Raw genomic sequence first — 24,251 nt, forward strand, 5'->3', positions numbered from 1 at the left:
GCGCTGCCTCTCTCAGTCGAGCTGAGACACGACCTCTGCTTGAACACCAGCCTGCTGGTTAAGAGCTGCTCTGAAGTCAGAGCACAGTGTGAGCGGAGCCAAGGGTTTCAAGTGGTTACAGTTACCCAGCACTGCATGCAAGTACTTTAGATTGTTAAATGCTAAGTCAACACATAAGATTTTTTAGCATAACTGATGTAAAAAAGTAGAAGCAATGGGACAAAATGAAGAAGACACCCAACCACGCTTAGCCATCACAGCCATGATGCTGGAAGAACATAGAGCTGCAATGGCCACACTGCCAGCACAGAAGCAATTAATTTGAGACAGGAGATGGTAGCAGCTTTTCAAGTCTGCTCAGGAGTGTCTCCCAAGACCAGGAGCCACTCACTGGGCACGGCAGGGGAACCAGTCTGACAGGTCCCTGAAGTCCATGGAGAGGGAAAAAGAGAAAACCTGCAGATGAATAGTGTTTTGAGACAGCAGTTTCATAGAAAAACTATATGCTGGAAAGACAATAAGATATATCCCAGCACCAGAAATGGGTCAGGGATTAGGGCGGCACGTCTGCCGTCTTGGCAGAAATCAAACTGCAGCCTGCGCTGGGATTTGAGCTGGGTTAGGTACCACTGCCTGTGTCGGGAGCAGACCCGGAGTACAAACAACATAATGTGAAATGGTTTTCAAGAAACTGAAGAGCGGGTCTAATTCTGGGAGTCCTGATGAGAGTCTCAGCTTTGAAGCGCAGGAGAAAATGTGACCTGCGCCGGCAGACACCTGAATAACCCAGAGGCTCGGTCCGGGCAGCGTCCCCGCCGCCTCCCGCAGCGAGCGGGCGGTGCCGGGGCCGCGGGCCCTCGGGGCTCCAGCCGGGGCGCTGCGCTGCGGCTCCTGCGGCAAAGCCCCCGGCCCTGCCTCACGCAGGGGAGCGGCGCCGCCGCCCCGCTTACCCCCGGCACGGCTCCCCGGCCCCGCCCGGAGGTGAGGGAGGGCCCGGCGCTCCCCGCCCGGAGCCACACGGGGGGAGTTTCTCCTCAGCGCGGGCAGGTGGGGCCGCTCCGCCGCCCGCCCCGTCTCGCCTCGCCTCAGCCCCGCGGGGCAGCGCGGGCAGCCCGCGGCGCTCCCCGCCCGGCCGCTGCCCCTCGCCGGCAGCCGCCGCCAGCAGCAACAGGTCCGTGCCCGCTCCTCCCTCCTCCTGCCAGGCGAACAAAGGGGCCGAGCGCGGCCCCGCGCCCGCCCGGCCCCTCCGCCAGCCCGGCCCCTGCGCTTCAGCCATTTGCCTCGCCTGGCACCGCGGCGCCGCTCGCAGCCGCCTTCCCGCTCCCGCTGCCTGGGCCGGGCGCCGCGGCCGCCGGAGCTGCCCCGGAGCGGCGCGGGGCTCGCCGGCCGCCGCCGAAAGGTGAGCGGGGGGGGCAGCGGGACGGGAGCGGGGCCAGGGTCGCGGAGCGTCCGGGGAGGGCTGGTGCCGGTGTCTGCCGATATCTGCGGTAAGGACCGCGACGTGGAGCCACGGTAGCCGCGTGTGTGTGAGAGGGGTTGCTGGAGCACTGTCAGGTTGAATCGTGTTTCTTTTCTCTTTCCTCTGGCCCCCTTAATCCACCTCCTCTGGGCAGCGGGGAGGCCGGGCATATCCCCATATCCCTTCTCCATATGTCGCAGAGGAGCCAACCCTGATGCCTGCGTATTTTATTTTATTTTATTTTTTTTATCCTGCTGACCTATTAAAAATCTAAATGACTCTCTACGCTAACGTTTAGGGATGCGTAACAGCAGGAGATTGCTTCCCGCTATAAATTCTTCATGGCGTGCTACCCCATCCTGCTAAAAGCACACGCAAGCCCTGGGTGAACATACGCGTGCAGGATTTGGCAGGGTGGAAGATGCTTCAAAAAAACTTGTACTGAATTTCAGTAGGTAGATTTTTATATCTGGTGATTTAAAGCAACAAAAAGCAGACTTCTGAACCCAAACTTACGCATAGTACTGAAAATGATAGTATTAAATCCTATAGCCAACTTTTTTCACCCATCAGGAAAAAATAAAACCCTCTAGAAATTATAATATTTTGTAAAGCTTTTCCACAGCAATTAAACCAAACAATAGAAAACTGGAGCAAAAAGCTAGGGAAAAAATTAGGGCAATAAAAAAATAGAATAGCAGTAAAATAGAACAATCTTTCTGTATGATCTGAGGAGCAAAAGGTCTTCTCTGTTTTCCAGGGACTTAACCATCTGTCTCCCAAAAAGGAATTAAGTGGAATATTTGTGGAAAATAATAATTAAATTGTCAGTTGTATTGACAAAGCAGTATTTCCTCACTTGTTTAACTGCTTGGCCCATCCTACTTGTTCTGCATTCTCCTCTTCCCAGGACCCATCACACAGCATTTATTCACTCTTTAATTAGGACATCCAGTGCATGCCAGTGGGATGCTCTGGTCATCCACTGCTAATGGCACTGTCTGATGACAACCTGCCAAGAGCCAAGGACTGGTCCCTTGCCTGCCCCAGCTCCTCTGTGCTCTGCAGGACTTACTCCTGGCAGTGGAGCCACTGAAGTCAGTGGTGCCACTTAGAAGCTGGAGTTTGCAGGACTGCACCTTGATAATATCAAAAGGCTGAAATCTGTAGTAGCTTCCTTTCTTTTACAAAAGCTGTGTTTGCACTGCTTTTCAATATAACAAATAGTCCAAAGAGATGGACAGACTTGAAATGTCAATAAATATTAGAGCACCATTATTTGGCAGGAACATTCAATTAAAGTCATTAACTGGCTTTACTACAGTAAAGCAGGATTATAGTATTTAGGGCTGGCCTAGGTTACCATAGAGACGACGATGTGGTGAGATGACTGCATCCAGATCCTACTTACCAGCATCCTGTAGTATCCTGTTGCAAGAGGATATTAGGGGCAGCTGACTGCTAAAGAAGGGTATAATAAAACATGAAAGGAAATCCTGCAATTTCTTTTAACGTGGAATTAAACTTTTTTTTAATACTTTTGTTTTCTTTGTGAGAACCTTTGTGGATTTTGCAGGGATTTTTCTGCTTATCCCTACTGACACTATACAGCATTGCAGCTGGGAGTCTGTTTCTTGCCTCTGAACAGAAGCAGGGAAGTCATTTTATGCCATTTCACATCCTTGAAAATACCCATTTAAAAATGAGCTCATTTTCATTGTATTTTATCTCATTAGCCTTCTCAGAACATGACATTTTTACTCTTGGTGTTTTATTTTTCAGTGAAATTGTCATCATCTATTGTTTCTGCTTCATGTTTGATCTCAGTGTTGTTTTGTCAGCGAGCAGGCATGATTAGTTCCTTTCATTGAAGAAGAATTACTTTATAGCAGTTCAGGATTTGACAACCAGTTTAACGTGATGTGTGACTGAGATCTCATTGAGCAGGAAGGGACCCTGCTCTTTCCCTAGCCTGGGCCATACATTCCTGCCCGATTCCCTGTGCCAGAACTCTTCACCATGTGACAACACCAGTGAATTGACAGAGATTTTGCCTTCCTCCTGCAGTTAACTAAGCAAGCACTCAGTTTACACTGCAGATGTTGGCATTACAAGTGGGGTTAGTCCTCTGAACAGAGTGTTTAAATCTGTGTGTAACTCTCTGCAGGATCAGGACCAATTGATTGGCAATGCTGCACCCTTTTCTTCATCCTAAAATGCTTCTTGGATGCTAACTGGCAGTTTTGGTTTCAGAAGGATTACAAGACTGGGTCAGTATTGTATATGGGTGATTGAGTGTTAGTGCAAAAAAGAGCTGGCTTGGTGTTTTTATTCTGCACTGCACATTTGGTACTTCCCAGTTTCTTTCTTATACCTCGTCAGTGAGGATGGCAGGATTCATGATTAGTTAAGTCTGTTTATGTAATGCAAAACAAGCATGAGAAAAAATCCAGGGGTTCTATAGATTTTGTACCGTTTGTCAGGGGGAGAAGAAAGATGTGTCACAGAAATGCTTTTCAGGTGGGATGTTTTACAAGCTGCCATTGCTGTGTCTCTGGCTGAAACAGACAGATTGACAGCCTTTTTTAACTCACTTGGAAACATGCCAGAAACCACAATCTTTCTATACAAATCAACATATGTTGGTCAAGCAGCTTCCATGCTGTTAATGTTGTCTGTCACAACATGATTTGCATTAATTGAAGTTACTTTACATTTATGCATTCATAGATTAGCACAAGCTCTTAGTTGTTTTTCTGGACACTGAGTCCTCCAGGAGTACTTAAGGAGCTAGGTAAGTTTTGCATCTCAGCTTTGGATCTCTAACTGCTGGCAGGCTCCTGGACTTCTGAATCATTTCAAACTATCAACCTGTCAGAGTTATACAATAGTTTTGTTTTTTTTTTTCTTGGAAGCAGTTCTGGTTTTTTTTTTTTTTCTTTCCCCCTCTCTTGTAAGCAGATTGAAAAAACAGGCCCTAAGCTCTGGAAATGAATTCTTATTTCTGCAACCCATATTTGAGGTGTTAGACAGTAAGAACTAAAAGCCAACCCTTTGCTGTGGGAGTGGCATGTGAGACAAATGTTCTGATTCCATCAGTCAAAGACAAATCCATTCCTGGGAGAGCTTTTCTCTTATCCTGTAGCTTTCTTTCATCTTTTCTTTTTACTGCAACTCCCTGCATTGCTTTAGTTCCAAAAAAGCTACCATTTACATTTGTGTGTACAGTTGTGGTGGATTAACCCTGGCTGGATGCCACGTGCCTACTAAAGCTGCTCTATTACTCCTGAGCTGGACAGGGGAGAGAAAATAAAGTGTAAGTCTCGTGGGTCAAGATAAGCACAGTGAGCTATCACTCACCAGTTACTGTTACAAGCAAAACAGAGTCGACTTAGGGAAACTGGAGTAGGATAATGAGAAATAAACCCAAATCTTAACAACATCTTCCCACCATACTTCTCTTTTTCCCAGGCTTAACTATGCACTTAAATTCTTTACCTTTCCCCCTCCCCCAGTGGTACAGGGGGAGGGAGACTGGGCATTGTGGTCAGTTCATCACGTTGTCTTTGTTGCTTCTTCCTCACAATCTTCACCTGCTCTAGCAAGGGGTCTCTCCCATGAGAGAAGATTCTCCACAAAATTCTCCAGCATAAGTCCTTCCCATGGGCTGCTGTTCTTCACAAACTGCTTCAGCATGAGTCCATCCCATTGGGTACAGTCCTTCAGGAACAGACTGCTCCAGCATGGGCCCTCTGAGGGGTCACAAGTTCTGCCAGCAAATCTGCTCCAGAGTGAGCTTCCCACAGGGTCATGGCATCCACAGCATCCACCTGTTTCAGTGCAGGATCCTCCACAGGCTGCAGGTGGATCTCTGCCCCACCATTAACCTCCATGGGCTGTAGGGGCAGAGCTGCCTCACCGAGGGCTGCAGGGGAATCTCAGCTCTAGTGCATGGTGCACCTCCTCCCTTCTGCACTGACCTTGGAGCCTGCAGATCTGTTTCTTTCACATATTCTCACTCCTGTCTTCTCTGGCTGCAGTTTGCTCCTGCGCAGTAGCTTTTTCCTCTTCTTAACTCTGTCATCCCAGAGGCACCACCAGCATCACTGATGGGCTCTGCCTTGGCCCATCAGTGGAGGGTCTGTCCTGGAGTTGGCTGGCACTGGCTCTATCAGACATGGGGGAGCTTTTGGCAGCTTCTCACAGAAGCCACCGCTGCAGCCCTCCCACTGCAAAAACGTTGCCATTCAAAGCTGGTACAACAGTGTAATAAATCCAGATGCTCATGAAGTCAATGGGAATTTTCCTTGACTGCACTGGGGTTGGGATTTAAGGTGATGTCAGAGTCTGGTTTGATCAAAATTCTCTGTGAAACTTAGGTGGCAGTTTCTAGTTGCAGGCTACTATCACAAGCCTCATTCTCTTCAAAGCCATGGAAGTGAGCAGTACATAAACGTACTTCTTCAATAGCAATTGATAGTTGAGTTTTGAAGTTTGGTTTCCACAGTAGATGCAGAAACAGCAAAAATAAATGTCATTTGAGTGTATTGTAGTGTGAGTTTTGGAGTTTGTCAGTGCCATATGTCCCAAGAAGTTTTAAATTTTGATCTTAGGAAAACGAGGGCAAAGACTGTTCATGTGCATTCATGTGATAAAATTCACTGGTGCTGCTTCTTTTTGTTCAGGATGAGGTCTGTACCACTTATTCTCTGTGAATGACCTTTGAGACAGGCAAGAGAGTTGGAATAATCTGTTAGTCCAATACCTGGACAATATTTCTGCCAAGACATTTTGTAGCCTTATGGGAAATAAATACTTGACTTGTACCCCCAAAATCAGGCAGCTTTTCACATGACAGCGGCTGAAAAGCCTCAGTATCTGCTTTGAGATGTTACTGATGTATATCTAAAATCTTTCTAGTCAGAACTAATCGAAGTTTAGACTTCTGACTGAAACATCAAAATCTCCAAATGGTCAGAACCACAAGCCAGGACCCCTGAATCTAAGCTTCTTCTCACAGCTCCCAAATCATAACCATAAAACCAAACATCTCTCTGTGTTTAGCATTCTGATGTAAAAGTCTTACTTCTTATTCTGGGTCCTGGCTGTACACCTCTGTCCAGATTGCAAACTAATAAATGCAAGGATAGCACCGTGACTGTTGAACATGCTGCATATTTAACTGCATGCAGTAGCAGCCCTTTATTCTGTAGCACTTGAAAATGACAAGTTTGAGTCATGGATTAGTCAGACATACTACAGTATTTACTTCTACTCCGTGTCAAAAAGTCCAAAAGCAGATGGGACAGTTCTGTGATCATAATCACCCTTCATGGTTGTGCTGCCAGTCTGGATGTCTCTTCAGAAAGAGCAAGGATCCTTCTGGGGAGAGAGAATTCCAAAGTGAAAAGCAGCATGTACATTTCTGCAAGGTATTCAGGATGATCTATTTGACACCTGCTTTTCCATCAAGGCCATTGGCCAAAACAGAGAAACCAAATAGACGTGAGGTGAATGATCTGAACAGAACAACGTTTTGACCTAATTGATCCAGAAGTTACTGGCTTGGTACAGGAATAAAATTCTTTGGCCTGTTCTTGCAGAAATAAGATTAGATAACCAGGCAATCTTTTCTGTCCCTTTAATTTAGATACCTGTCTGCCTCGTTCAATGGAAAAAACATTTTAATGGGAGATACTGAATTGCCTGCTCTAAATTCTTGTTGTAGAAGTAGAGCTTAGTCACAGAAATTAGTGCCAGAAAACCTTGGCCTGAACACTCAGGCTCAGCATATGAAATTCACATTATTATAAAAAATGCTATGCATCCAAGGCAGAAAGTGTCAGCTCATGAAAATAAGAGTATTTTAATAGAAACCTATTTTGTTTCTGTCTCAGAATGGTCAGCAAGTGTTAGCTCCTACTAATGTAAACAGCATGCATTACACTCAATTTTCTCTTCTTTCCATTTTAATTCCAATGATTACATAAAGTCATTTCATACTTTGTTAAGCCTTCAGTTGCATCATTGCTGCTAAAAGCATTCCCATTGTTTGGTGAAATCTGGGCTGACAGCCTACAGGCTGATAGTAAAGGCTTGCTGCAAAAGTACCTATAACTGCAGCATGCATTTCTGCTTTGAGATCAGTGCAAATGTTTTTCAGTCTTAGCACAAGACAGAATGGCTTAGATCTCCAGGCAATATAGCTGAGCCCTGATCCACTAAAGGCAAGGGGAAGAAGTACAGAAACTTTGGCAGGGAGCAGAACCCAGGATTCTTCTTCCCCACCCTCAAAAACATTTTTTGTTGTTTCTCTGAAAAGTAGTAACTGCTTTAGTCTGACGGAGAGTGACCCTTCTTTCATCGACTTGATGGTTAGGACAGTTGGTTGATATTTGGGGATTTTAGTCTTGTCAGGCAAAGGAAGGGGTAGTGACAAGTTTGCCATGGGGCTTGGTCAGAGCTCTAATTATTGTACAGAAAGGCAAAGTAGCAGCAAAAGTCAGTACTGCTATCTTTTAAAGTAATTCAGGTATATTTTGCAGAGGATTCTGGGCTGAGGCACTTAAAGAAGGAACTAAAGAAGTCCTTTGATTACACAAGCTAAGCACTTCACCATGGTCTTTACTGGCTAGCCCTTGGTAGCTCTCATGCACTTATTTTTGAGGATCCAAATCAGTTGGCATCTAATTGTACCCACCCATGCATATGTGTGCAGAACCTGTGTGTTATGTTCCAGATTCCATTCCAGGAGCTGGTTACAGAAGTGCTGTGCAGCTCAGACAGACAACATCAGTCTCTCTTGCAGGAGAACTGGGAGGTGCATCCCACCCACAGATAAATTCTGTGTGGGAATATGGCCCAATGTCTATCTACCTTGGCCCGATTTTCATGAAATAAAATAAAAGAATGTGCACTACAACAAAAGAAGTCAAACTCCTGTGAGTAACCTAGTAGGTCACAGTTATGGGACCAACAGCAAAGTACTGTACCAACAGCATTTCTCTCATGGCAGAGAGAAGTCTGTGCAAGCTGATTCCTTTCCTTCTTTCACATTAGGGCTGTCATGCTGGAGGCTTTGCTCTGCTATCTGATCTGGCTGTCTTAGGTCTTATATCTTTGCTACATTGCCAGCTGCCAGATAAACCTGCCCTCAAAGTCAGCCTTTGCCGTGTTTAGCACTGTGGCTGATCTCTCCGTATTTGAATCCAGTCCAAAGTCGGTGTAGAGACAATGTCTGCAGGAACCTGGAATTTTTCTTGAAATCAAATTGCCTATAATGCAATTTTTAGTTGCAGCTAGAATGACTGTAAACGTTAAGTTTGAAGAAATATCTGGGCAAAGAAACCATATATGAGCTCCAAAAATGGGAAGGGTGCCATTCATCATGTATCTAAAGGACCTCAGCCTTTCTTAGCATTACTTACTTAATTTGTCAATAAACCAGTGAAACAGTTCAGTTTCTAAAAGTGGGGCTTTTGTTTTTCTCTTAAGTACCAGATCTAGAGATATTCTGGGGAAAAAAAAGTATTTTCATTTTTGCCTTCTAGAGAAGTTTTTCATCTACTTTCTTTTCCTACATATAAGTCTCAGAAAAATGGGACTGTTTCCTTCCCTTTGAAGTCTGTTGTTACCTCTCACATTCAGTCTTTCTCAAGCACAATGGTGACATAGTTTGGCTGATTTCTGGTGCTTTGGGCTCTTCAATCTGTATGTCCTTTCCATAATGATATAAAAGCAAAATCCAGTTTTATCTTAGAGCAGGAATTTAATTTACTCCAAAATTGTTGCCCCATCTCCTGTATTAAATGCAATACAGGGCAGGTGTGTTGGCAGAGTGTAGTACATTTATGGAGATCGAGTGCTGTTCTGGAATGCAAAACCAAGGCTGACTGTACTTTGATTTTCAAAAATCTGTCTAAACTAATTTGCTGGTTTGCTGAACTTGGCTTCTCAGTGGATATTCTTCTCCTTCTTTGTTAGCACCAACACTGCCAAAGTGTTCATAGAAACTTTGAATATGTTTGCAATTTGTTGGCAATACAGTTAAATACTGAAAAGCATTTCTGCAGTCAACATTACCACATCGCAGTACATTGCACATTAATGCTTAAATGAGGCTTTTAATCATCACAAGTTGATGCTTTTCTTCAAGTCGGTGCTCCTGGTGTGTGGCAATTTTCAGAATTTAAGGTCAGAAAGGATTTCTAGATCAACTGGTCTGCTCTTGTCAAATTTTATTTACCCTTGCTTCCCAAGTGCCATCCAGCAAAGCACATACTCAAGATCCCTTTCATCGAATCAGAATATGGATCTTCCCATGTCACATGAAATGTCCACGTAGATCAGCATCCTGCCTCCTACATGAACCATAATCAAGTATTGACAGAAGTGTATGGCAGGGTGAAAATGTGTATTTCTCCATGGGATGCTTCTGTGTCTTTGAATATTTATACCCTGACAGTTTTCTCACTCTTCCAATGCACTTTTTGGGTTTTATTCTGTAGGTTTCCTTGAGCCCATCCTTCACTCTTCCCATCAATTAAACTTTAATTAACCACAATATGCTCTAGCTGTCTTTTTTTCCCCCTCAGCAGCATAAATCTTTTGCTTTGTTTATGCTTACACTTGGTTTGCTTAGGGTTTCTTCACCAGCCTAAGAAAGCCTTCAGCATGCTGAATTTTCATGTGCCTACACTTGTGCACAGTCATCAAGTCACAGAGCAAACATACCAAGCCCTGAAGAAGTGTCAGCTCTGCACTTCTAAGGCCGACTAAGGCTTGCTGTACTAGTTCTCCAGGCTATTAGCACAAGCCACGTTTTCTCCAAAGCTGTGTGGCTGTTAGAGGGTTTCTAGGCTAAGTATCACCTTTTTGCTTGGGAGCTGCTGTGCAGTGTGGAGACAGAGTAAGCCTTTGTCTGGTTTCAAAGTGCTGTTCTGAGTCTCTCACTAAAGTGGGGTTTTTAAGTCTCTGAAATAATTGGGTACTCTTCTCTGTCTTCACAGATTTTTAAATGCTACTTCCAAAATGTAAAGCCTTGAGCATACGTGCTTCCATCCATTCAACCACCATGTTCCATGGCAAACCTGCTAATGCTGTAGAGGAAAGGTAGCCTTGGTAACCTTTTCCCTGTGGGTACTCTGTATTTCCCAGTACACACATTCAAGGACTGCATTCATCATTTCAGCTGTAGCACCATGCTGGTGTGTTGGGTACTGCTGTCAGTTTAATGGAGTGTTATCTGTGCCCAGTTACGATGAAAGCAACCACACGTCAGTTTATCACAGACATGACCACATGCTATCATATTTAGAAGTGTAGCTGTGAGCCCATGTGTAGAATTAGCAGCAATTCTGCATAAAAGGTTTTGTTACATTCAGTATGGTGTTGCCATGCCATATTTACCTCTTGACCTGTAGTGCATTAGTAATAAAGACACCACATCAGCCCTGGAGTTTTTCCCAAAGGTATTGAAATCACTCAAAGCTTGTTTCTGAGTGTTCTTTTTTTTTTGTTAGACTTTCTTTCCTCTGAGGCATATTGGAGAAAACTTGCACTTAATCTTTGCTAGATTTTCTTTTGTAGGAGTGTTATTTCCTTTTTGTTGTGAGAACTCCTGAGAGACACTACTCCTCCCTAACTATTTCTGAAGAGTCCAATCTGGAAGGAACTCAGAAAGATAGTTTCCTTTTTAGAAAATGTTTGTCTCTATGGATATCACAGTTAGGAAACCTTTTCTCTGGTCATGAGGACTGTTTAGAACTTGTATATTTTTGGTTTAGATTTGTTAGCTATAGTATTGATTTAATCAAGCTTTTGATAATATTTTTATTATGACTTATTTCCTCTCTCTCTTCCTCCCTGCCCAAACACACACAGCCTTTTCTTCCCCTGAGTTTCTGATGAGGAACTGCTGTCCATATGTTTCTTGTGTGGTCTGTAGTCATAAGCTGCAATTCTTGAAATGAAAATGAAAATGTTGTAGTTATGAGATAAAGACAAATTCATACCTCTACTACATATTGTCAAAAAATTACAGCTCTTTGAGAGGTCAAAATTTGAATCCACACATGAGTGTGAAGGCAATACTATAAAAGCCATATATATCCAGCAGTCAGGGCAAGACACTAGGATTGTAACATACCTAACTTTAAAAAAGAGAGAGAAAAGAAATTATTCTTTATGCTGTTTTGCTTGAGGTAGCACATTGAAAGATAATTGTATTCTTTTCTTACAAATAGGAGCTTAATCAAGTGTTTAAGGTTTAGAGTTTAAATCTGTAATGGGCTCCAACAGTGCAGGACCTTTCAGAGAAATGGCATCTTTATGCTCCAGATGTTTTCCCCATCTACAAAAAATAACATTTTTTCCTCCAAATTTCACAGATCTACTCAGTGACCAGGGGTGTTGCAGACTATTTTTATAAATATGCAAACCACTCTACACTTGACACTGCCTACACTTCACCCTGGCCAGTTCTACTTTCAAGTCATTGTTTAGTTTTAAAAATAAATATAAGGGATGTTATTTCTCTTTTGATGATCCTGCCTCTTTAGATGCCTTAATCCTCTCAATCAGATTACGCCCCTATCCCAAGGGACTTCTCTACTGAAGTAAAAGTTTGGCAGTCCAAATTTTTATTAAAAGCATTTTTTCTGGACTAAGGTAGAGAAGAATGGTATTCTGTCATTTCTGAACTGGTAAGTCTCCTGGGGAGGATAAGCCTGCTTATGTAAATTAGAGTTGCTTATGGTAGGGAAAGCACTGCTTTTATTTACTATGAGACTAAGTCAGAGCTGTTTCCATTTGTGAACTGGAGAGAAGTAACCCAATTCCTCCCACATGCACATATTCCCCGGAGAAAGTGGGTCTTGCTAGAGGAGGTGGTTTGGATCAAAGGCCATTGGCACTGCACAAGAAAAACCAGGAGAGAACAATTCAATACAAGCATTTAATTGGATTTTATCAGAAGGACTGCCAAATGAATGCAATGCCAGGAAACTTTACCTGCAGCTCTTTATTACAGTTTCTCTTTCAGAAAAACTGTGCCTTCTTATCTGTTCTGTTACTTGAGCAATGTCTCACAGCATTTGAGGTTGGGGCCACACATTCAGGATATTGTGTGTCATTGCCAAGTCTGTAAATACAGTTCATGTTTGTTGGCAGCTCCTCTGTCCATTAACATTACATCATCCCTAGACCAAACCCATGATAATGAAAACATTTTCAGAACAAGAAATTCAGCTTCTGACTTAAAAGTCTCCAGTATAAAAGGTGACCTCAGTCCATAGGTACCATGTATTCTCAACAAATTGCTTCCTTTTCCAGTACCTATTCTGTTTGTGAGTTTTGAAAAAATGTTAAAACCAAGTTTATTTTAAACCAAATGAGATTGTCGGGTGGTCAAATTTTTCTGAATCATCACAGCTATCAAGTATCTTCTGCAACTCTGTACTTTTTGAATATTCTGTCTTGCCAGCACAGCAGTACAACTCTTTGATCACTGTAGGTAAGAAAAGAACGGAGGAGTTCAGTATTGTATTTCCATCAGGCCCTTTCAGCATCTTCCTGTTTCATACTAAATCCATGACCTTTTAACTCAGATCAGTCGTGTTGCTCAATAATGGAAAGGTTCCACTGCTTCTCTGAATTGTTTTTTTCAGTTTCATCTTTGTGTAATTCTTGTATTTTGTTTTCAGCTGGACAGAGGTGCTGGGATTGTAGGAGTGGTCATTGCTGTCATTGGCAAAATCCTCCAAACCCTCTTTCAGCTTTTCTAAGTCTTCAGCTTCCCCATATAGTTCCTTGTTGCCTTAATTGTATGTGGTACTTGAAATCCTTCTCATGCTCAGCATTAAATTCAGCATATTCTTGGTAATTAGCTTTGGATATACTAGAGGATAATTTTCTTCAGAATTCTGCTGCTTCCCATTAGCAAGCAATGCCATCAGTCCTTCCTTCTCCTTGCGCTTTCTCAGGGGAATTGCAGTGGGTTAACACAGATGTTTGTTACAAGTTTCTTTCTCAATAACATTTCAAATGTGTCAAATCAAACGTCGAAACCAAGCAGATATTTGAATGTAGGAAAAGGTATGATTACTGTGCTTGAGGAGGATCTCTTTTTTTTCTTTTCCCATTATCTGAGAAAGTTGAAAAGATAAGTTTTTCTGGTTATTGTTTTAGCTACTTTGAATATTCTAAATGGTGATTTTCCTTTGGGACATAATGCAAGAAATAGATTTCACTGTAGAGAGAGATTACTGGTATTAGAGTTAGTGTTTTTGACTTTCCACATTTAATCACCCATTCTTCTAATTTTTGTAGCATTCTCTTTCATTCTTCCTTTATAGTTTCATTTGCAAAATCAAGCCATGACCAAGATCTTGAAACTATCTGAAGCTACTCAATCCTTCTTGTAGAGGGGGTACATAAGTAGAAGTTAGGAGAAGTGGTGTCAGAAGTGAGGTGTGTCAGGAATGGCCAGAATATTGTTGTTTGCAGTAGTTGCTCTGTGTACTGTTAAGACTTGATGAAAAATATAATCACATCAACAGGGATGCTGCTCAGTCTGCATCTTCTATAGACACACTGAGTGTGCACAGATCACTGCAAATCTTTTTGTCTAGTTAAGACTTTACTGAGAAAACTCAGTAAAGCTTGACCTGCAGAGTTTGGGTTTGGACAGCAGGAAGTCTGCCACTAAAGCTAGCCAAAGTTCATACAGTCATAGAAAGTTCCTAAGTCCCAGATTTCTAAACACTCAGATGAGGAATACAAAGTTGGTGAAATCTACTAATTCTAATAAGTTTTAAAATGGTGGTGTTGTGGTCTGAAAGTCTCCAATACCCAAAACTCAAACCTTAGCACTCATTTCAGTGTAACTGAATGTGATCAAGTGTAGTAGAAAGCCCTTTACTGGGCAAGTGCACAAAATAAAGCGCCATGAGGGAAGACTGATATTATCATTTAAGTAAAGTTTGCATTTCAAGCATGGGCTTCTAGATTTCCTGTCTGTGTCAGGGATTTCCAGACAATGTCACTTACCAATTATGCTTTCAGTTAAAAAAAATATTAAAAAGTTAAATCTCCCTAATGCTAATTTAACAACAGGGTAAATGAATCATGTCGACTAAAAGGAAGCCACAATGCATATTTTACATAGAAATGAGTGTTCCTTGAGGACTGGGAAAAAACTGACAAAGGGGATTTTAATGGAAATTAATAACCTACTTAAAAATAGAATCAGGGCTGGAGATACTTACTCTATTATATTAAGTACATTCAGACAATTTTTATGTGTCACTCATCAGAACTTAAACCGGGTTTTGATGCTTGGTTCCAAGTCTGGGAAATTCATAAACAAACATGAGGCAAAAAAATGGCACTTCATTAAATTCTAAAAACTATACTTGTGAAATGAAGGTACAACTGGGTGGTGATTGTGCTGACAAGGACTAACCTACTTACAGCTATGCCCTCCCTGTATCCTGCCTTTTCCCATGAGAGACTTCATGTTCTAATTATCTATTGTGATTTTTTTTTTCCTTGCTTCTACTTTTGATTCAAGAATCTTTGAATAAAGACATGAAGCAATCTTTATGAAGTCTGATTAACACCTTGCTAATGCTTTACAGCTACACATGCTGCTACACAAATGTGAGATTGCTCTTGTCCCGAATACAGAAAAAATACTTTCATGTGTTTCATAAACACTTAGGATTATTAGCATATTTACAGTGTCTTTCTTTAAGATATTCTAATAATATATTATTAAAGGAGACATAACTTTAATGCTCCCAAACTTCTAACTAAACAGAGAATCTCTCGATTTAAAAAATAATAATATTTTTGTTTTATACAGGGGAACTACATATGAGGAACACTGATACGAAGAGAACTTCCTGAAGGTCATGCAAAGTCAAATTTGGCTAGTGGGGAATCGCCTTCCAGAATAGACTGCAGCCTCAGCCTTCCACTGAAACAGTTGCACCAGGTGAATACATTATGATAGTACTCCTAAGTATCTGCCGTTAAAGGAGACTTTTGCTCATCACCCAGCGCAGTGTAGGGACCAGTTATCATGAAAAGGACTGCAGTGCCTGCAGACTGCTTAAAATTTCTGCAGAGCAATGGCAAAACCAGACTTGCTTTTCAGGCCGTTGAGATGCTCATCGGGGCGATCCCCGTCCCACCAGAACAGCTGGGGCTTTCGGGGGCTGAGCTAGCGCAGTTGGCCGCGGGAGGCGGCCGAGCCGCAGGGTGGATCCCCCGGGGGAAGGAGAAGCGGCGGTTTAGCCCCGGAAACCAGAGACGGCCGCGCCTGCGAGAGCTCGGCCCCGAACGCTATTCCTGGGAGGCGAGAGGTGGGGGGGACAGAAGCCGCGGGGGAGCGGAGGAAGGCGCGGATGCTGAGCGCTGTTGGGTCTGTTCCGCAGGTGATGGCCGCGCCGCGGCGGCCGGCAGCGCTCCGCACGGACCAGGCGCGGCGCCGGCGCAGGTAGCGCGGCTCCATGGAGGGCAGCGGCGCGGCCCCGGAGGAGGAGGAGAGCGGGGTCGCGAACGGCGCTCCCCCCCCGCCGCCGCCGCCCACGCCGGCCGCCCCCTGCGGCTTCAGCTCCTCCCTCTGCTTCAGCGCCGCCGCTGCCGAGCCGCAGCCGCCCGCGGCCGGCGGCCGAGTGGTGCAGAACCAGTGGGAGATCAACAACGCCGCCTGCCAGCCGGAGGAGGAGGATGAGGACGTGGTGGGGCCGCGGGACCGGCCGCCGGAGGAGCCCGACCTGGTGATCGAGGTGTCGGGCCGCCGTATTCGGGCGCACAAGTCGGTGCTGGCGGCCAAGAGTGACTATTTTCGTGCCCGCGCCTCACGGGACGTCCTGCGGGTGAAGGGGGTGAGCTACGGGGCGCTGCGGCTGCTCATCGACTACGTGTACACGGCCCGCATGGGCGAGGTGCGGCACGACAACCTGGCTGAGGTGGTGAGCGGCGCCCGCGTCCTGCAGATGCCCTGTGCCCTGCACTGTGCCGCCGAGGCCATGCGCGCCCAGCTCTGCCTCGGCAACTGCTACCAGCTCCTCTGCCTGGCCAAGAAGCAGCGGCTGGCGGAGCTGCGGGAGGCTGCCTATCGCTTCATGAGTGACCACTACCTGGAGGTGCTGCGGGAGCCCAGCGTTTACGGCCGCCTCAGTGGCGCTGAGCGGGACCTCATCCTGCAGCAGCGCATGGATGCCGGCCGGCCCTGCTTGCTGGTGGCCGAGGTCAGCGACGCCTTCGAGCGGCCGGGTGGTGGCAGCCGGCCACAGAGCCGTGAGAGCAGTCGGCCACAGAGTCCCTCCTCCGTGGTGTCGCTGGAGGAGAGCGGCTCCCTCATTCACTACTACCAGGAGGGCAGCGGTGAGTGGAGGGTGCTGACCCGCCTGCCCGAGGAGGCCAATGCCAAGGGCTGTGCCATGTGTGTCCTCCACAACTACCTCTTCCTTGCAGGGGGCATTGTGACGGGGCCGGTGGGCAGCGAACCCAGGGCCCGCCTTTCCGACAAGGTTTTCTGCTACAACCCCCTGACTGACACCTGGAGCCAGGTGCGGCCGCTGGCTCAGCCCCGCTCGCAGCTCAAGCTGCTGGCCCTGGATGGTTACCTCTATGCTGTGGGGGGCGAGTGCCTCTTCACTGTGGAAAGGTACGACCCGCGGGCTGACCGCTGGAGCCCTGTGGCACCTCTGCCCAAGGGTGCCTTTGCTGTGGCTCACGAGGCCACCACTTGCAACGGAGAGATCTATGTGTCAGGAGGCTCCCTCTTCTACCGCCTGCTCAAATATGACCCCAAGCGTGACGAGTGGCAGGAGTGCCCTTACAACAGCAGCCGCCGGCGCTCTGCTGACATGGTGGCCTTCAAGAGCTTCATCTACCGCTTTGATGTGAGCAGTGGCCGTGGTGGGGAGCAGGGCCCAGGCGGCGGCACGAGCGGTGGTGTTGAAGTTTTCCGGTACAACACAGTGGCCAAGTGCTGGAGCCAGTGTGCCAGCCTGCGGCCCAGCGGTGGCCCCATCCAGCCCTTCCGCTGTGCCCCCTTGGGCAACACCATCTACTGCGTCAACCGGACCGGCACCCTTCGCTTCAGCCTAGCCCAGGACGGTGAGGTGGAAGCAGATGGTGGGCTCAAGGGAACTTTTGATGGGGAGCTTCTTAAAGCTCCTTTGGATGCCAAGGGTGTCCTCCTACCGTTCGTGCTTACCCTGCCTGAGAGGCTGGACAAAACAGGGGACCAGGAGGGCTCCCTCCCACTGTAAGGTGGCCAGCCTGCCTCTGGCTTCCTGAGAGGGGAGCTGGGTTGCAGATCCACAAACTCCCATCTATGGAGGGGACCGTCTCTGTTGTGTCTGCAGAGAAAAGGGACTTCCCCTTTCCTCCTCTCTGCTCTCAAGATGTTGAGCTGGTTTTAACTCAGTTGTAACTCTTCTCATGTTTGCTGGGCTTTGTGTGAAAAGCCAAGCACACAAAAGTAAAAGCTGCTATAAAGGATAATCTCTGGATTATGTTTGTGCCAATCCCCAATCTGAGAAAAACATTTTTAAACTTGGATTTCTAAAATATTCTTGACAACAGTGTCATAATGGGACGTTAGTGTTGGTTGTGTGTTTACACATAGTTGCAATCTGGGCTGGAGCCTTTTCTGTCATTTGTGGTTTTTTCCCCTCTGGATGATACTGAGGGATAAACATTGCTGGCAACATAGTTTAGCTGCATTAAACCAACTATTTCCTGTTTTTAAAAAGTATAGGAAGAACATCTCCATCGCAGCCTTTCATTTCTGGTGCAATAGATAGTTTAAGGAAGCTGTGGCACTGTATTAGTCCCAGGAATTTCAACCACAGATGATTTAACAGATACCAAACTTAATGTTTTAAGTAACACAAATGTGAGCCACATGTTTTGCTTGAAATGCAAAGAAAAAAGAAAAAAAAAAGTCAAGTTACCTTTCTAAACTGTGGCATTTTATGGTAGTTATGAAATGTTGATATGTTCTTTAATTGAAAAAGGCAGTGGTTTCTCTATGAAAAGATACTGTTTTATTACTTTTCTTGATCAGAGATTTTGAATTAAAAATGAACTGAAACTGTTCAAATTGCAACCAGTTGACATGACCATGTATGTCACTAGAGCTGGGGAAAAACTTTGTACTTCATATGCTCTTTAATTAACTGCGGGTCAAGGAAGGTTAACCTAAACCAACCTGTGGCAAAAGGCCTTTCCCACTTATTTTCAAGACCATCAAAAGGGGACATGGAAAATAGGAATGTGCTACACATATTGATTATATTGTGCACTAGCATGATGTTACTTCCCTGTCTTTTGATTGAGAGAATGCTTTATTTATTTTGAACTAATGATTGCTGTAATCAATAAGTCTTTGTTAATTGCAGCACGTGCTGATGGCATACACTGTCATTGTGATTCTAAACTGCCCAAGAGTGCTGCTTGTGGGGCAGCATCCAAATGAGGCAAAACCATACAAAACTTCTTCCTGCCTGTGGAAAGTTGGAGCACACTTTTTGTCATGTTACTCAGAACTCGAAAACATGAAATGTCTACACAGACAGACTATATTGAGAAGGGCATATGCATTTATTTTATGCATTTTATATTAAAAAAAAATAAGTAGACAAGGCAAATGTTTTAGCTTTAGGTAAATCACTGAGAAACCTTTTCTGAAAAAAGAACCTGTGTTTTTGCTGGTACAATGCTGTATATTCAGCATGGAACTCGCAGGGACTGTGGAAGAGAATTGTTTATACTCAAAGGTCTAGTATAGATTCATATTTTAGAAAGACATAGGGACCTTGCATCAGAAAAAGCAGATCTTTTTTATGTTTTATTCAGATGTTTTTGTTAAACAGGACTTTAGCATTCTTACACATAATTGCTAGTTCCAAAGGAAGGCAGCAGGCTCTGTCCTACGAGACACCATCTGTACAAAAGAGAATAGTGAACTTCATAGGTAATTCTTTCCTTTTCTTTATTTGGGTTTTTTTTTTCTCTTTTCATTGTTGTTGCACAGGGTTTTTAATGCAGCTGATCTGGCTAGTCATTCTATAGGAAACAGTGGTCCAGTCATAAAAGTTCTTAGCCAAGTGAGCCTGTTCCCTAGTGAGCTAATTAAAGCATCAGCCAGGCAGGAGCTGTAGGCCTGTGGAGTGTGACATTTATCTTAGCCTCAGTACAGGCTGGTGCAGTGGAATTTAACATCCTTCACAGAATATTTGATTTAATTCTCAGATGAGAATCCTTGGAAATATTTACTCTAGATTAAATTACAGCATTGTAGCTTGAGCAGGAAAGAGAAATTACATGTTTGCTTTCAGCATAATTTTTATGTTAACTGTAGAAAGTATTTCAAGTTGTGTAATGCAAGGCTTAGGTGCATACTTCAACTAGAGATGTAAGTGCTAGGCCAGATTTTGAAATAGTAGCATCACCAGGAACACAAGGAAATGTCTGTTTTATCTTGCAATACAAGGCAATTTCATAGTTCAAAGACTTACATAGTATAGTTCTTATACTACAGTGTAGTGAGGTATCAAGACAGGTTTTGCATTACTATTAATGAAGCATTTTCATTCTGCTAATGCATGAAAATGCTTCTAAATGAATTTTGGGAAGTTTCCTTGGTTTAAGATGTGACAATAATCCACAAACTTTTGGGATAGAATGAACCATATCCTTTCTTCCAGTGTTTATTGCTGTACACTATGAAGAAATACATTTCTACAATAATAAGTGTTCAAAAAACCTGCAGTGGTTTGTGTTTTTGCTAGCTCCTGTTTTTAAAAAAAGTTGAATCAAACGCTTACCTGCTTTCACTGTGTACACAGTGTCAGTGGGGAGAGTCTGGGCTTCATTAGTAGCTGTCTATCAAATCTGTTTCCTTTGTACACTGTGTAGTCACAGCCTGATGATTAACAACAGAGGCGTGTTTCTAGCCAGATTTCCTACTCTGTGGCCTCTGTTTCCTCCCTGGTAGGCCTGAGGCAGGTTTGCTGAGAATTGTTTTCTCCCCCAGTTCTGTCTTCACAAAGAAACCCCCGCCCCCCCCGCCCCCAAACTAAAACCATAATTTAGATAGTCTTCAGGCATTTAAAGACTGAAATTGTCATTCCAGAATCCTACAGTTTTACTTAAACCTAGCAACAACTGTCTTTTTGACTTGGGGAGCTGCTGAGCAGTTCCCCTCCACCCATTTGGAACTGCTCAGAGCAGTTCCACACCTACCTACCAAGTGGGATATCCAGAAACCACTGATGTAATAGGGTTTAATTTAGATACAAACCAGAAGGCCAGGCCACCCTCAAGTTGTGTTTGCATGTGTGTTTTGCTTTTAAATCAGCCATTTTCCCTGGAGTACCTGAAGTGTACCATATTTGCATAGGAACACGGAGACCTGTGTGTGCTTTCTTAGCCTGCAAGCAAGCATTCAGTCCACATCTCCCACCCTCTGGTTGTCAATGGACTAAAGGAACTCTTGGAGTTAGTCAAGGTAGTCATCCTCACTGAGTGATCTGAGACTAGCTAGAGGGACATAGTCTGCCCTGCTGTCTTTCTTCCCCCTGAATCTTACAGTCCTCCCATTTTAATGGGACATGCAGGAGATAGTTGCCCTAATTTTTCAGGGAGTAATTTTTTCCTCCCTAGACTACTCCTGTTTTCAAGGTAGTCTTCTAGAGAATTTAGGCTTGAATTCCCATAAGCTTAGTGAGGACTGAACTGGGGCCTTGCAGTTTGTGTGTGTGTGTGCATGTGTTCTCAAATCTCTATGGTTTTTCAGGAGAAGTACATCAGGACCACCTCCTGCGGCTCTTCCTCAGGGGTGAGCTTCATGCGAATCCTCCAAAAGCTCACACACAAAGATAGGCTCCTGTACACTGAGTTCTGAGTAGATCCCAGGCCCCACCTCCTGGATGGGTAATTCAGCATAGATTTAGTACGAGTTGATACAATCAGATGTGTTTTCTTTGGAAAGCTTTTGCAGACAGGCTCTGTGTTTTGGGTTACCAGTCTGAGGTGAGTTCCTCCATGCGCTGTACTGGGTGGCCAAACAGGTAATTTGAATTCTTCTCAGGGGTGCCCCTTAGTCAAGAGGCATTGCAGTCCCTAACAATGAAATGCCTAAAGCCTTCATTGAACCTAAAACTAAATCCTGATTTCAATAAAGAAATGCTATTAACAGATGAAACTTTACTATTTCTATCTACTAACTGGTTCTGTAAAATAGAAATCTTAATTGCAGCAAAAGCATGTGTACAGATTCTGTTTACACTTGAAACTAAGTCAAAAAAGTAATTGGCAAAAGAATAATCCAGTTTGATCAAAACTGGCACTGTTAAGCAACATGGGGAGGATGTTAATCATACCCTAGTAATGGCTAAAAATATAGTTGATGATGTAAATTCTATCCACAGAAAGTTTCTTTGTAAATAAATACCTGGTAAAATTTAAAGTGATGAAAGAATAAATTACTCACATGAAAGCCATACCTCTCCTGTGCTGTTTGATTGGCTCTCAGAGTGCTGTATCTTAATTACCATTATTCATGAGTGACTATTGCTTTTCCTGATTTACATCATGTATTCCGTTGACTGCTCCATAAATGTGTTAGCCTTCATGATCATAAAACTTAACAGTGGTGCTGGTGCTTAGTGTCTGGACTGATATGTAGTGTTTTCTGCTGGAATTAATCCAGATCTAGACAGAATCCTACCTTTGGGCTTTTTTGTTTTTTCCCAGTAGCATTGCTTATGGGAAACTTAAGAAAGCAAAAGAAGGGGAAATAGTAGTACTGTTGAGCCGTCATAGTAAAACTCATTTTATTAATTTGTCTTTTTTCTGCTGTTATTTTGCAAACCAGATTGGCACTGGTTTAGCAGAGCGGCTCTTTGGCTATTACCAATAGTATGAGTCGGACTACTATTGTAGCAAAGTATGTTTTTACCTATTTCCTGCCTCAGCTCCTACTCTGAGGTAATGTAGTGCAAGTTTGTCATAATTCCATGCATTTACTAGGTTAATGGAACTAGTCTGACTTTATATTACTGCTACTAAAAGCAGAGATTGACACACAAGCTCCGTAAAATTGTGCGCTCAGAGTATGTGAGCACACATGTTTCATCTGGGTTGGCATACTGAGAGCTGCTGGAATGAACCCACTGGTATTAGGAATCAGCAGGAGTGCTGGTTTTGGCTGGGGTCAAGTTAATTTTCTTCGCAGTAGCTGGTATGGGGTTGTGTTTTGGATTTCTGCTGAAAACTGTGCTGATAATAGAGATGCTTTCGTTGTTGCTGAGCAGTGCTCACACAGAGCCAAAGCCTTTTCTGCTCCTCACCCCACCTCACCAGCAAGGAGGCAGTGGTGCACAAGAGCTTTGGAGGGGACACATCTGAGACAGCTGACCCCAGGGATAATGCAGACCATTTGTTGTCATGCTCAGCATATAAAGTTGGGGGAAGAAAAAGGAAGGGAGGACATTTGTAGTGATGGAGTTTGTCTTCTATGTGTGTTGGAGCACTGCTTCCCTGGGGATGGCTGAACACCTACCTGCCCATGGGAAGCCATGTATGAATTCCTTGTTCTGGTTTGCTTGTAGGTGCAGCTTTTGCTTTGGTTATTAAACTGTCTTTATTTCAACCCTTGAGTTTTCTTGCTTTCCCCCTTCTGATTCCCCCTTCTCCCAAATCACTGGGAGGAGTGAGTGAGTGAGTGGCTGTGTGGGGCTGAGCTGCTGGTTGGGATTAAACTGCAACAGCATGCTATTTTGGAGACTAACTTTCACAAATTACTCAAAGGAAAGAAATGAGAGTGAGGGATAGGAGGGAAGAGATGAATTCAGAGTCAAAAGTACCTTCTGTATATCAAGTTGAAACAACTAGCCGGGAAGGGAAACTACAGTTGGTACTTGAAACAGTGATGACTATAGGGCCAGGTTTTTTTCAAATATTTCTTGAACAGGCTAGGTTTTTTTACCAATTATATTGCTACTTCTTACCACTTTACACCTGCAATCCTTCTCAAACCACCACAGTTTTTAATAAGCTACCTTTTGCAGGAGTCTCTTGCTTTGCTTTCAAGTCTTAGTGGATAAATCCTTGACAAATCTGTGGAATCATGAAATAACAATGTCGATGCTGCCACTTTCAGCAGATTAATGCAAATTCTTTAGACACTGTTCACAGTTCAGGTGAATTATATGTGTAACTGATGTATTAATAGTTTCATTTTTGAAGCATATATAGATAAAGCTTTTTATGTACTCCCAATTTATGTTGTAATGAAATAAATACTTTAAAAACGCTTATGCTCCCCATTAGGGATTTCTGGGTAGTTGTTGTTTTTTCTTTGTTATCCATCCAATCAGTAAAAGGTATAATTTTTGTTCTTATAAAGCAAAGACAAAATTATACAAATTATCAGACAGGTAAATATTTAGGAAATGTTTCTAAGGCTAAGCAAAAAAAGGAATATTTTCATTTCACAGTGCTCTGGGTGTTTGGAAGTTGAAATATTCTGCAGTGAAAGCATTTTCCTAAATGCCGATTAGCATACACTCCACTTAACTTTTATTTCATTTTTTTTCTTTTTTGTTGTCAGTATGTTAAATTGCATTATTCATTTATTGAAGTTACATGTAGGTTTTTCCAGGATACTCTCCTGTATTATGTCCCACATGTCAGATTTTGGCTGGTGTAGATTTGCAGCAGCATAAGTAAAAGCAGCATCAAATACAATTTAAATTCCCTACTTTGT

At 43.8% G+C, this 24,251-nt stretch overlaps 1 protein-coding gene across 4 annotated transcripts; it reads left to right on the forward strand.

Moving 5' to 3' along the window:
• The first annotated feature begins 1,008 nt into the window (after window positions 1-1,008).
• KBTBD11 (kelch repeat and BTB domain containing 11) lies at window positions 1,009-23,802 on the forward strand. Of its 4 annotated transcripts, none has more exons than XM_038132459.1 (3): window positions 1,009-1,399; window positions 15,324-15,455; window positions 15,898-23,800. In XM_038132459.1, the coding sequence occupies exon 3, from the start codon at window positions 15,973-15,975 to the stop codon at window positions 17,743-17,745; it is 1,773 nt and encodes a 590-aa protein (XP_037988387.1). In that variant the 5' UTR covers window positions 1,009-1,399; window positions 15,324-15,455; window positions 15,898-15,972; the 3' UTR covers window positions 17,746-23,800. The 4 variants fall into 4 exon arrangements, with proteins under 4 accessions (XP_037988387.1, XP_037988389.1, XP_037988388.1 ...); XM_038132461.1 differs by having other exon boundaries at window positions 1,034-1,171; XM_038132460.1 differs by having other exon boundaries at window positions 1,351-1,487.
• Window positions 23,803-24,251: the final 449 nt, after the last annotated feature.

This window comes from Motacilla alba, chromosome 3 (genome assembly GCF_015832195.1).
Source record: "Motacilla alba alba isolate MOTALB_02 chromosome 3, Motacilla_alba_V1.0_pri, whole genome shotgun sequence".
In the NCBI taxonomy this organism is placed as follows: domain Eukaryota; kingdom Metazoa; phylum Chordata; class Aves; order Passeriformes; family Motacillidae; genus Motacilla; species Motacilla alba.